This window comes from Larimichthys crocea, chromosome VIII (genome assembly GCF_000972845.2).
Source record: "Larimichthys crocea isolate SSNF chromosome VIII, L_crocea_2.0, whole genome shotgun sequence".
Classification (NCBI taxonomy): domain Eukaryota; kingdom Metazoa; phylum Chordata; class Actinopteri; family Sciaenidae; genus Larimichthys; species Larimichthys crocea.
Genome location: NC_040018.1, coordinates 11,076,319 through 11,088,468, shown reverse-complemented (window position 1 = coordinate 11,088,468; position 12,150 = coordinate 11,076,319). Strand labels below are relative to the sequence as shown.

General features: G+C 37.4%; 1 protein-coding gene across 9 annotated transcripts in view; it reads left to right on the top strand.

Annotated features, from left to right (window-relative positions):
- mybpc3 (myosin binding protein C3) overlaps positions 1 to 12,150 on the top strand; it is a 32,343-nt gene that overhangs the window by 2,835 nt on the left and 17,358 nt on the right. For 2 of the 9 annotated variants that reach the window (XM_010731215.3, XM_010731219.3), the window contains exons 2-16: positions 1,390 to 1,659; positions 3,179 to 3,280; positions 4,061 to 4,138; positions 4,459 to 4,607; positions 5,129 to 5,246; positions 5,365 to 5,413; positions 6,342 to 6,380; positions 8,526 to 8,585; positions 8,713 to 8,715; positions 9,177 to 9,200; positions 10,500 to 10,663; positions 10,744 to 10,876; positions 11,020 to 11,022; positions 11,189 to 11,313; positions 11,412 to 11,517. In XM_010731215.3, the coding sequence (XP_010729517.3) occupies positions 1,390 to 1,659; positions 3,179 to 3,280; positions 4,061 to 4,138; positions 4,459 to 4,607; positions 5,129 to 5,246; positions 5,365 to 5,413; positions 6,342 to 6,380; positions 8,526 to 8,585; positions 8,713 to 8,715; positions 9,177 to 9,200; positions 10,500 to 10,663; positions 10,744 to 10,876; positions 11,020 to 11,022; positions 11,189 to 11,313; positions 11,412 to 11,517 (1,423 nt within the window). The remainder of the gene's footprint in view (positions 1 to 1,389; positions 1,660 to 3,178; positions 3,281 to 4,060; positions 4,139 to 4,458; positions 4,608 to 5,128; positions 5,247 to 5,364; positions 5,414 to 6,341; positions 6,381 to 8,525; positions 8,586 to 8,712; positions 8,716 to 9,176; positions 9,201 to 10,499; positions 10,664 to 10,743; positions 10,877 to 11,019; positions 11,023 to 11,188; positions 11,314 to 11,411; positions 11,518 to 12,150) is intronic. The other 7 variants (XM_010731222.3, XM_010731217.3, XM_010731221.3 and 4 more) reach the window with 6 other exon arrangements.

The following is a 12,150-nucleotide window of genomic DNA, read 5'->3' as shown; positions in this document are numbered from 1 at the left end:
TTATAGCTATGAATAGTTTTCAGACTGATATGTGACACCATGATTTTTCCTACACTTAGGGTCATTATCCATGCCTGTTGTTATGTGTAGTTTGTAATTGTGTGCTGATGTTCAGTTTGTAGATGATCCAGATGTGTCATCATCATCTGTCGGGCTCAAGCCCATCAGACTCTAATAATGTTTGATTTTATGCTTTATTGGATGTTCATCTGATTGTCAGGACGGGATGAATGGATATAGTGTGTGTGTGATGCAGATTTTGTATGTTATGTGATTAACAGTGCCTCCTTAGGCACTGGTGGAATGTAACTAATTAACAAAGTACAATTTTGATGTACTCGTAGTTCTACTCCACTACATTTCCTAGCCTACACATGATCAGTTTATAAGGTTTAATGTGTTGTTACAGATGAAAATGCCATGTAAATAACTCAAATTAGCTCCACGTTGATGTGAGCTACAATATTAAACTGGCAATTTTCATCCTGAAAACTCTTGATACTTAAAAGTACATCTATCTGATAATATGAGATTAATTAAACCATCCATGCATTTTCCATAACCTTTTATCCTTATCAGGGTCACAGGTAGATTCTTAAAATTTAATAATGTAATGAATAAAAAAAAAAAAAAACTAAATACTTAGTACTTAGTTACTTACTAAGATGTGAATACTCCAGAGGCCATGTTATCAGCACAATGACACTCTACAAGGACACCAGGATTGAGTTGTTATTCTTAGGAGCACCTTTAAATGTCTTGTGACTCTCATAAATTGGTGTTTATGTTGCAGGTTTTCATTCCCTCACTCAAGTAATGTTCATATTTACTCTCCCATGACCTCCAAAACGAAGCTCATCCTTCCTGTATGCTTGTAAAAACGATGTAGAGAACACCAAGACTACACAAATATGACTTCCTATAAAGACAGATGTTCGTGCTTTCACATTTCGTGTGGAGTGGGGAAAAAGCAAATACATTGGTTTTCAGTTAGCCCCACCCAGTGTGCTGCAGACTGTACAACAATTTACTTTTTCAACATGAGTAGCTTCACTCAGCTCATGAGCTGCTTTCTTCTTCTTTTTAAAAATATGAATGGCTCATACGCTCCATCTATCTCTGTCTTTCACTGCAAGTTGTTACAGTACATGTGCTGTCTTTTCTTTAAAGATTAGGTCTCAATAAAACCAAAACAACCTAAACAGTATTGTGGGTCTGTTATTTCATTACATGTGAATTGTTTTTCTTACAATGTAATACAATTTTCATCAACGTCTATTCATCAAGGAAGTTATAGTACCTGCGTTTCCCCCGAAAATGATTTGATTACACCCTACATCCTCTTCAAAAAGCTTACCTTTTATTTTGAACCCACTCCTCCTCTTTCAGTTTCAGCATTTACCAAGAAACCAAAGACTCAGGAGGCAGGAGAGGGGTCCTCTGTGGTCTTTGAAGCAGAGACCGAGAAGCCCGACGCTAAAGTAAAATGGCAGTGCAACACAAAGGACATTGCCAGTGGCAACAAATACGTGATCGCAGCAGATGGAAACAAGCACTCCCTCACTATACAGGCTATTACCAAGGAAGATGCCAATGTCTATGCAGTGATTGCTGGGGGGTCAAAGGTCAAGTTTGAGCTGAAGGTTGTATCAAATCCAGGTGGGAGACTTTGATCCTGCAGCTGTGCGTTTGAGGTTCACCTGCAGGCCGTGTGGTCGACACAGAGCACAAAGCAAAAATGGAGCACTCAATGCAGAAAACCACTGAGGCCATAAATGCTTGATGCACTTGATGTTCTTGCACATTACACACAACTCACATCCTGCACCGTCTGACAGCTGCTCACCAACAAACCTCTGAACCTGCTTTGTGTAGTCCATCCCTGTGTCTTTGCTCTTAAAGGTGTAATTCGACAGTATGGGAAATACGTTTATTTGCTGTTTTGCAGAGGGTTGGCTTAGTACTGAAAGCAAAAGACAACAGCTAGCCTGGCTCTATGCAAAGATAACAAAATCCACCTATCAGCACCTCTATAGCTCACTATACATTATATCTTGATGTGTAAAAGAACTTGTTGTCACTTTGACCAGTGGAGACTGACAGGAAATAGTTCCTCATACAAAAAATGGTTGTTTTAAGAGAGCTGAAACTACTTGTAGTACTGAAACTAAAAAATCCCCTGCTGCCCAAAAAAGCATTTTCCCCATAGACGTCTATCATAACAATTATTATTACCAAGTATGTGAAACTGTTGACATGACACATCCAAAGAAAGTACATTTCTTGGAGTTCTGTATCCAAGTCCTATCATGACATAATCTCCATGAAACCACAGTCCTGATGTTTCATATCAAACAAATATATAACACATTAATTAACACACTTTAGGGGTGTTGATAGGTTTGTTACCTTTAGACAGAGCCAGGCTAGCTGTTTCCCCCTGCTCCCAGTCTTTATGCTAAGCTAAGCTAACCGCCACCGGGCTATATGTAACTGTCACCAACAAAGTAACAAAAACATATTTCCCTGAATGTCAAATTATTACTTTAAAGATCTGGATATTTGAAATCACTGGCTCAGTCACTTTTTCCAGCACTCCCTCTGTACTATGTAATACTGTGTACTGCAATATGACTGTGTGCTGCGTGTGTCACAGAGCAACATTTGTGTCATCAGTCTGTCAGTGTGACCCGCTGAGGTCGTTTGTTTGAATTTGATGAACAAATCTTAAAGAAAGGCAGCAGCGTGCTACATGAGACTCTCTGCGGCACATATGATAGCAAACCTTACTATGTCTGTACGCCGACCTTGACCCTCACACCCACACATTATTTCCTCATGAGTAACCACCACTTGACTGGTGCTCATGATAGCCACGAGAGGCAGCTGATAACACATGGAAAATCAGTCGGCCATTCGAAGTTGATAAGACATAAGAAATATTTGGATGATAAAAGTTCGCCAAAGAATATTTTCACTCTGTCAAAAGAGCGTTTCAAAGAATATCAAGTAGATTAAACAGTATAAACGCCTACATTTTAGTCAGTATGTGTCATTTTCTACAAAAATATGAAATAAGTTTGGAATGGATTGGTTGTTAATAGGGGTAGAGTGTATGAAGCCAATGTTTTTCATTCTAACTCTTATTGGTGACCTCTCTGTGGTAATGTTATGACAGAAGCTCCAGTTGAGGTCCCCACTGATGGACCCAAGGAGTCCAGTAGACAGCCAGAACCAAGCCCTGCTCCACCTGCAGCCCAAGATGCTCCTCCAACTGAGGGTGAGTTAACAAGTCATTCATTCATTCATTCACTGAGTCACTCATTTATCCCTTTGTTCAGTCATTAATATGCAAGCTTTTCCTGAAAATGTCAAACATGATAAAAAAAAATTCCAGTCTGTTTGAAATTCCACATAAATGTACACTATAGTACATGCATGTTGAATTACCTATGTTTATGTCTTGGATTCTGTTTGACAGATTGAAAACAGTACCATATGTTGGTATATACACTTGGTTTCCAATTTGATTTCTTTTGCTTCTGTATGTAATATAAGAAGTGTCATGTAAGCCTATGCAGCCTGGAAAGCCTGGGTTTTCAAAGGTATTTAAATTAATTACCTTTGACTACTTTTATTCAAGTCATACACCCAATTTATTGCCCTGAAATAAGATTTAAAGTAATGCAATTCAAAATGGGAGGTTTTGCATCCTGTTATTCTGTGCAAGACATTTTTTTTAAAATAACAAATCAATTAAAATGACTGAACTCCTGAACACACACACACACACATGCACACACACACACATGCACACACACACACACACACTTTTTAGTGTGCAGTAGATGCAGTAGCAATTTCCACATTTTATGGTAAATGCAATATTTCCCTGGTCAGAAGTCAAAGGGTTTTTCATTCTCTCATCTGGACCTTGAATGAAAATAAAAACTTAAAACCTGAATACAGATGATTTGAATTAAACTCTGTCTGATTTTCATCCCTCAACTTCATGTCATGGCACCCTGCCCTGACTCTCTGTGCTCTGTTGGATTTTCAGATGGACAGCTGCCAGACACCAGACAGGACCTGACTGGACTCTTCACAGAGAAACCCAAGAGTGGAGAGGTCACTGTGGGTGAGCAGCTTTGCATACAGGAATTTTTCAAATATATGGGAAGTGATCTAAAATATGTGTCGATTGCACCTCAAAGAAAGTATTAGTGGTGGATGTCCAAATTTGTGCAGTCTTAACAAGGTTTAACATGTTTTTTTTTAACACTTAGCGTAGATATACCGAGACATACTGCACATCAACAACATTAAATGTATGAATATACAGATATTTTTTGTAGAATTTAATCACAGACTAGACAAAATAACAAAAGGTCAGAGCTGCATTTTCAGAATCTGAAGTATAACGTGTCAAACCACTCAACAAACTGTTTCTTTGTGCAGGTGAAAATATCACGTTTGTGGCTAAAGTGAATGCTGAATCACTGCTGAAGAAACCCACCGTCAAATGGTTCAAAGGGAAGTGGATGGACCTCGCCAGCAAGTCTGGGAAACACCTGCAGCTGAAAGAGTCGTTTGACCGCAACACTAAGGTAGACACATGCTGCAGACACTAAAACATGAACACAGGAAGAAAATCACCATATTTTGATCTCATAAAACACTTTATATGTTTATGAGTGATTCCTTTATTTAAAGAGCTTCTGCCCATGTTATGTATTTTTATTAGAATCAGTTAAAAACTGCAATATGTAACATTTTACTTTGAGGCAACAAAGGTGTTTTGCAAGTCTGCTCACCCTCAGTTTTGCAAACTCTTGCCTAAGTCACTCATCCTGGTAGCAAGCATACAGGCACGTTACCTTAGAAGTAATGTGAAGAAATTAGAGGATGTGTTACAGATGTTGTGCATGTGGTGACTTAACACGTGAAAATGGTCAGAAAAACTTTCACAAGAAAAGTAAGGAGAGAAAATCAGTGGTCTGCCCCGCACCATAAACGTTCCTATTAATTATTAATAATATGTTATACAAATGAAGTATTTTTATCACAAGGTTTTAAATCAAATATCGCTGTAAACCTCTTCTCACATCTCTCCTCATGCACGTTGCAGGTCCATACATTTGAGATGCACGTCATCGAAGCCAAGCCTAACTTTGCTGGAGGTTACAGATGTGAGGTTTCATCCAGGGACAAGTTTGACAGCTGTAATTTTGAATTGACTGTACATGGTGAGGGGGACTATCTTTTTTATGTACTTGCTTGTTTGTTGTTTCTTACATCATCATTTCAGTCACTAATATGATTCTATTCTATCTCAATGACTTTGGTTCCCGCTCCGCATTTCAGAGGCCTGTGCTGTTGAAGGCTTTGACATAAGAGCAGCTTTTAGGCGCACGTAAGTTTTATCAGACTTTATTACTTTCTTTGGTACCATTAAAATAAGTGATACTGAGTGATTTGTTTCCTTTTCTTCAGGTTAGTTTCTCATTGAGGGTTTGACTGCAGGTCCCCTGATGCATTTTATTAACAGTGTCACACAGATGTAAAAGTCAACATGTGTTTCTTTTCCTTACAGGGATCAAACAACCCTTATCAGTCATGTTAAATATTGTTCCAGCTGAATAGTTCAGACTTTTAGGCATCAGTTTTATCAACCAATCAAATTTAAATTGATACAATTATGCTCTAAATATTAAGAGCTATAAATTTACATGAAGAGTTTATGAAACAGATACTTCCTTCTGCTCTATTGGTTCTTGAAATGGTAAACTTCAGTCATTTAATAACTGCCAATCCCTTCCAATCCAATTAATTAAAACAAAGTTTCTTTTTCAAATAAGACCAAATTACAGTAAAACATGAAGATGAAATTATTCATATCATGCTATTCATTCTTCTACTCGGAAAAGGTCCAGTCCAGTATTTAAATCAAATTTCATGCACCATCCAGTGCGCTTTACTCTGTATTTTGATAAATACCGTTTGAACAGCCTATGATGAGAAGAATCTAAGAGATGTTAAAGCACTGGAGAGTTTTTGCAGTAATTAGTGTCCAAATGAGCTGGAGTGTTGAAAACTTGCCTCCTTTTGGACTTCAGTAGCATTACTGGAGTGGTCTGAAGTGCCAAAAATACATTTAAGCATAAGTTTGTGCATGTGGTTGATAGCAAAGTTGGTCACTAGCAAAATGGTAACCATTAGTTTGTTGTCAGACATTTAAAGATTAGAAAGAAAAAGTAAATGCACAGACAAAGTTGGAAAACATCAGTGAAATATTACCATGTTTTGTGTAACAAGTAACTGTGGAAATGCTAACCTATTAGGAGTGAAGCCGGTAAGAAGAGAAGTGGACCACCACCAAGGTAGTAAAAGGGTTTGTTGCAACCATGGAGGCACGTATTCAAACTCTGAGGACTCTGATTGTTAAAGAGCAGAGAAATCAGGACCAGGATCAGATACTCTTTCTCTCTCCCGTGTCCTGTTTCTTCTCTGCCTTCAAGTCAAACAGAACCAGTGTTGTGGATGGTGCAGCCTTCAACCTGCTGAATTTTGAGAAAGCGACCACAGAGAGAAGACCATGAGAGAGCTAAGAGAACCAAAATTTAAAGTCCTGGATGTTGTCGCTACTACTGTCATTGTGTTTACATCTGACACAGACTGATCTTGATTTGTCGAGATTTGGTGATTGAACTATGATGGAACTGGTTGCAGCCATCAGCTCTCTCTGATCTACTCCTGGATCTCAGTCAAAACAGCAGAGCCAACTGCACAAACAGCTACACAGCAGAGTGAGCTTCGCCAGTTTGTGCAGGCTGTGCTAAGACACACAGGCTTTTCAGTTGTCGAGCACTTCCACAGGGTTGCCACATAGAGGAAGTGCAGTTTTGGTGTGTTGTAACTTTACCGCATAAACCAGAGACTCATCTTCTAATCCAGCTGTCGGATCAGAGGCAGGAGACAAGCACACAGCCAAATCTATGCCCTTGTCTTTATCTTTCATCCCACTGATTAGAGTCGAGCACACCCTGTGGTGACCGCTGTTTCCTTTAACCTTGAGTGTTTTGAATTGTTACTTTCTTGCATGACTTTAAAGAAATACTTGACATTTTGGGGATTACTGTACACTTCTTTACTGAGAGTTAGATGAGAAAATTTGGAGCAGCTCAAGTCAGGAGGCGATTAGCTTAGCATAGCAGGACTGGAAGCAGGGGTAAACACTGGTCGCGCCTACAGTAGATGATAACCGTAGAATTGCAAAATTCTAGTGAGCTTTGTACATGTCGTTCCTGCTTTAAAATATTCCTTTCTCACTGAGTATATGTGCAGTCAGGACCATCAGAAAACCAAGTTTTGAGGAAGCCTTTAGTAAGTCAGGTGACACTGTAAATAATAACAAAGTCTAAAAAGAGAGATGGTCATCGTTTATGAATGGAATCAAACGGTACTCGCATCCAAAAGACAAAAAAAGCTTATGTCCCACATGAAACCAAAGGTTGATTTGGGCTTTTGACTTTTTGACTTAGATGACTTATTTTATTTTATTTTTTATTTCTTTTTGGAGCTTTTTTTTTCATTATTTTTTGGGTTAAAATAATAAATCAACATTAGTTTTAGGGTTAGAGCAAGTTTTTTGTTTTAAACAGGACACGAACATTGGTTTTAGTCATTAAGTCAGGCCTAAGTCAAAAATAATCTCTTTTTAAAAAATGTTGGCAATGGTTTTTTTTATTATTTTATTAAAAGGAAGCTATAAAAGGTCTTTGGGGAAATGCTCTTTACCCTCACAGTAGCTGAAGTGTGTGTGAGTTTCTGTGTTTGATTGACAGCAGCTGGCAGGCTGAGCCCTGGCAGGGGAGTAAACAAACCTCCATTAGCTGTTAGTAACAATCACACCAGCATCTGATCGGACTGAAGTGATATTTATACAGATGTTTACATGCTTGCATTTTAATGTGCTGCAGTTTTTTTAACCCAACAAACTGTCATTAGCAGTGCACTTTTGTACTTGTTTGATGACTCATTCAGGTGTGGGACAAGACGTGTTCAAATTGTTAGTAAGATAAGAAGAATAGGTTGTTGTGCAGAAGGCACCTGCTTATCCAAGCTAATGGACTCTCAGCTCTGTGTATTTCCCAAAATGTCAAACTGTTCCTTTAAACATGAGGCTATGTGTCTCCATTCAGTCTGCCTGTATGTCCACTTTTTTGTCCGTAAATGCACATTTCCTTTCAGTCTTTAAGTGTTTAAGTGTGATACTATCCAATCAAATCTCTCTTCTTTTCATCTTATATAATATTGAATATTTGTTCTGTACAGCACCATTCAGTATTGTTCTGCACTTGCATATTGAAGGAAGAGTAAACAGGATTGTGTAAAAGCATAGACATGTAGATTTGTTTTATTTAAAACAAAGCATGTCTGTGAAGTATTAACATTTATATTTTCTTTGGATAAAACATGCATTATTGATGTTGATGTTTTGCTGCTGGTGGCTGATTTTTCTGCAGTAGTACAGATGGAAAAGATGACTCGGGAGAGCTGGATTTCAGTACCTTATTAAAAAAGAGGTAAGATAAAATAGTGACAGTGACAGTCATTTTCAGACTTTCAGGACAAGATAACAATTTTTTTGTCACTTGTTATAATCTGTCACTGTCTCATTCTCATTGTTTCTGGATCGTCCTGTGTCTTCAGAGAGTAAGCTACTTCTGCATTTACAACTCAGAATTGGAGTGATCACAAAATAACACTAACCTGCATGCAAACAAGCTTGAACATTAAATCATGACTGACATATTGTTTATAGCCAATAAGATTCTCTGTATGAGCCATCACCTTCACTTTCCCAACACTTCAAAAATACATTCTGTGTATAACACTATTATCAGATATGGTGCATGGTTAATACTGTCCCCTGTTTAGAAGAAAATTGGTCACATGTCAACCCCAAATAGAGAATGAGGTTCACATATGATTTTAACTGACTTGAATTTGTGCAGACTTGCTTCACTGATTAACCACTGGTGTAATATTGCATTTGATTTAAAAGCATATTTCTAATGCTGGTGTTTATTGTGTTGCTTTTGAAATGCTGTGTTTTAACTTGTCTGGTTTGTTTCGCCATATTTGCCTCTTGGGTTCTACTTCTGATTGAGCAGCAGTTTCTTAAAACCCAGCAATCGGTAAGAAACGGCTGACATGCTGCCTGGATATCGCAGGAAAACCACGTTGTGCATGCATCTTCATGCATCCGTCATTTAAAGTCACGTATTGATTTATTGGAAAACAAGTCACATTTCACTTTAATATTTCATAACAATAATTTAAGATAAAGCAATCATTGTTTGATAATTAATCTATTAAATGATGATACAAAGAAATACATTGTTTGCTAATCTATATCATAAATGATATAGTAGAAATGATGTGTACACACAAATCAGTCAGTAGTTTTAACAGCATGCAGGTTTGAAACAGCAGTGGTGGAAAGTAACCAAGTACATTTACTCTTTATCTGAGTGAGTTTGTACTTTTTACTCCATTACATTTATTTGACATGTTTAGTTACCAGTGACATTGCAAAAATAACATTTTAACATACAAAATATGTTCTGCTCATAAAATATGGTGCATTGTTGTAGTATAAAAAAATAAGTCAAAATTAAATAAAGCAAATTTTGCTGCACATTAGAACATTTGTGATAATAATGATAATAATAATATAATACACTGTATTGTGTAACAATATGATACTCAACAAAACCAATTCCTGCAAAAAAAAAGTACTTTTACATTTTATATTTAAGTACATTTTTCCGATAATACCTTTTCTTAATTAAGATTTTTATATTATTTGTTTTAAAGTTACGTTGAAACATTGCTGTTTTTTCATACATACAATGAATACATCCACTACTGACTAAATAAATATTCATGTAGTAATGTGTAAAGTTTAAAGTGTAATCAAGGTACAATAATGTGAAAAATTATGGGATGAAGCTGCAGGCACATGGCCGCTCATAAAGGCTGTCAGGTGATTGGCTGAGGTACAAAAGTTGCTGAGGCCACCTAGTGGACAGGTATAGTAACAACACAGACTAGTGAGATGAGCAAGGAGTTGATCAGATAACAAGCTTGTTTTCTTCCAGTTTCTTCTTAAGTTTCTTTACATATTAACTAGGGTTTCTTTGTACATATTTTAGATTATATGCTCATATTACAATTATTAGCAGTACAACTCCCATAACTATATTTTCATTAACAACCTGCTGACTGTTTCATATGCCACAAATAAGTAAAAAATGTATGAAGTTGATTAATCATCAGTAGCTTTGTAGTTACTCATTATAATAGTAAATTAGTAGTAGTCATAGTGATAATAATCTGTTAATTAGTTATTACAGAAATCTGTCACATCCTTGTCACATCTGTGCCAAGTGACTGGTTTTAACATCTTCCTCTGGTTGGTTTACGTGAATCAGAGCCGTGCAGATGAGCACCGAGCCTGACGTTGATGTATGGGATATCCTCAGAAGCGCTCCTCCATCAGAATATCAGAAGATCGCTTTTCAGTACGGCATCACCGACCTGAGAGGTATGCTCAAGAGACTGAAGAAGATGAAGAAGGAAGAGAAGAAAAGCGCAGGTTTGTGCAGAGTTTCTAAAAGGATGATTCAGACAAAATGTGAAGTGTAACTGTCTAAGTCTAACTTCTCCGAAACTTAGCTTTCCTTAAAAAGTTGGATCCTGCTTACCAAGTGACAAAGGGACATAAAATAAAACTGGCCATCGAGGTGGCCAATGCAGATGCTGAGGTGAAATGGCTGAAGAATGGACAAGAATTTCACCCAACTGGAAGGTTTGAGTTTAGAGATTCATCTCAGCTTCATGAAACATGCTATACATGTATACCATGAAGCAATACCTCATTTTTAATTTGCCTCTCTTTTGCCTCTGCTTTCACCTATATATGAATGAACTTCACACCGTTTACATCACTAGCAAGTAAGTGTCCAAGAACAAAAAAAAGCTTGTGAATGTTCTTTTGGATTTAACCAAAACGTACAAGCTCTTTTCTTAAGAAGTTTGCCATATCACCTTGTGTTCAACTTGTCTTTGAGTTAATTTGTCTGAAAAACTGTATTAAAATTCCCCCATGGCTTTTTTCAAGGTACATCTTTGAGAGTGTTGGCAACATGCGCTACCTCACTATCAACAACTGCTCCTTGGCAGATGATGCAGCATATTGCTGTGTGGTGGGAGATGAGAAATGCACCACTGAGCTCTTTGTTAAAGGTATTTAACGTATACAAGGAGAAATATATAACATACACATCCAGAGCATGTAAGTTTGCAAGTACAGTTCAATCGTTTTCTTATCTGTTTTCCTGCAGAGCCTCCGATCCTCATTGTGAAGAATCTGGAGGATCAAATGGTGATGAAGGGTGAGCGGGTGGAGTTAGAGTGTGAAGTCTCAGAGGAAGGAGCCAATGTTAAATGGTAAGATATTCTTCCTTACACTCACAAGTCAACTGTCACATACTGTTACATTCATGCTGTTGGATTATAAACAATGAAGGGAAACCTCAAAAAACAGAGGATCACCAAAAACTAAAATGAAATGAGCCGTGGCTGGATTGATAAATGGATGTTGCCAGGTCACCAAATCACATAAAAAATATGTAGAATTAAACCTTGTGAAAAAAAAAGCATATTTTCAGTCACTTTTGCACAGTGCTAATTACTCAGACACCCAGCAGATGGCATTTGAGTTTGTCATGTCCACAGGCAGAGCGTTGTCTCTGTGACAGACTGAAGTATCGCTGCAAGCTGTAAATTATCACCTCAATGAAAAGGTCACATCAGCATTTTAGTACATCCCATATGACCTTTATCTGAAGGAGAAAGTTGCTGCAAATGCGTAGGAGCTTTTATTTTAGCCAAAAATAATTATCTTGGAACAGAGGCCAAAGATCAATATGTGGGGTGAAAAGCCAAATGATTCACGGTGAGATAAATTTAACATTACAAAAGGTAAGAAGTGTCATGACTTAATATGACAAAAATGAATGCGCTGTCTCAGTGATAAATCTAATGTACTAACCTTTATAGACTGGTGTATATCACTTCTCT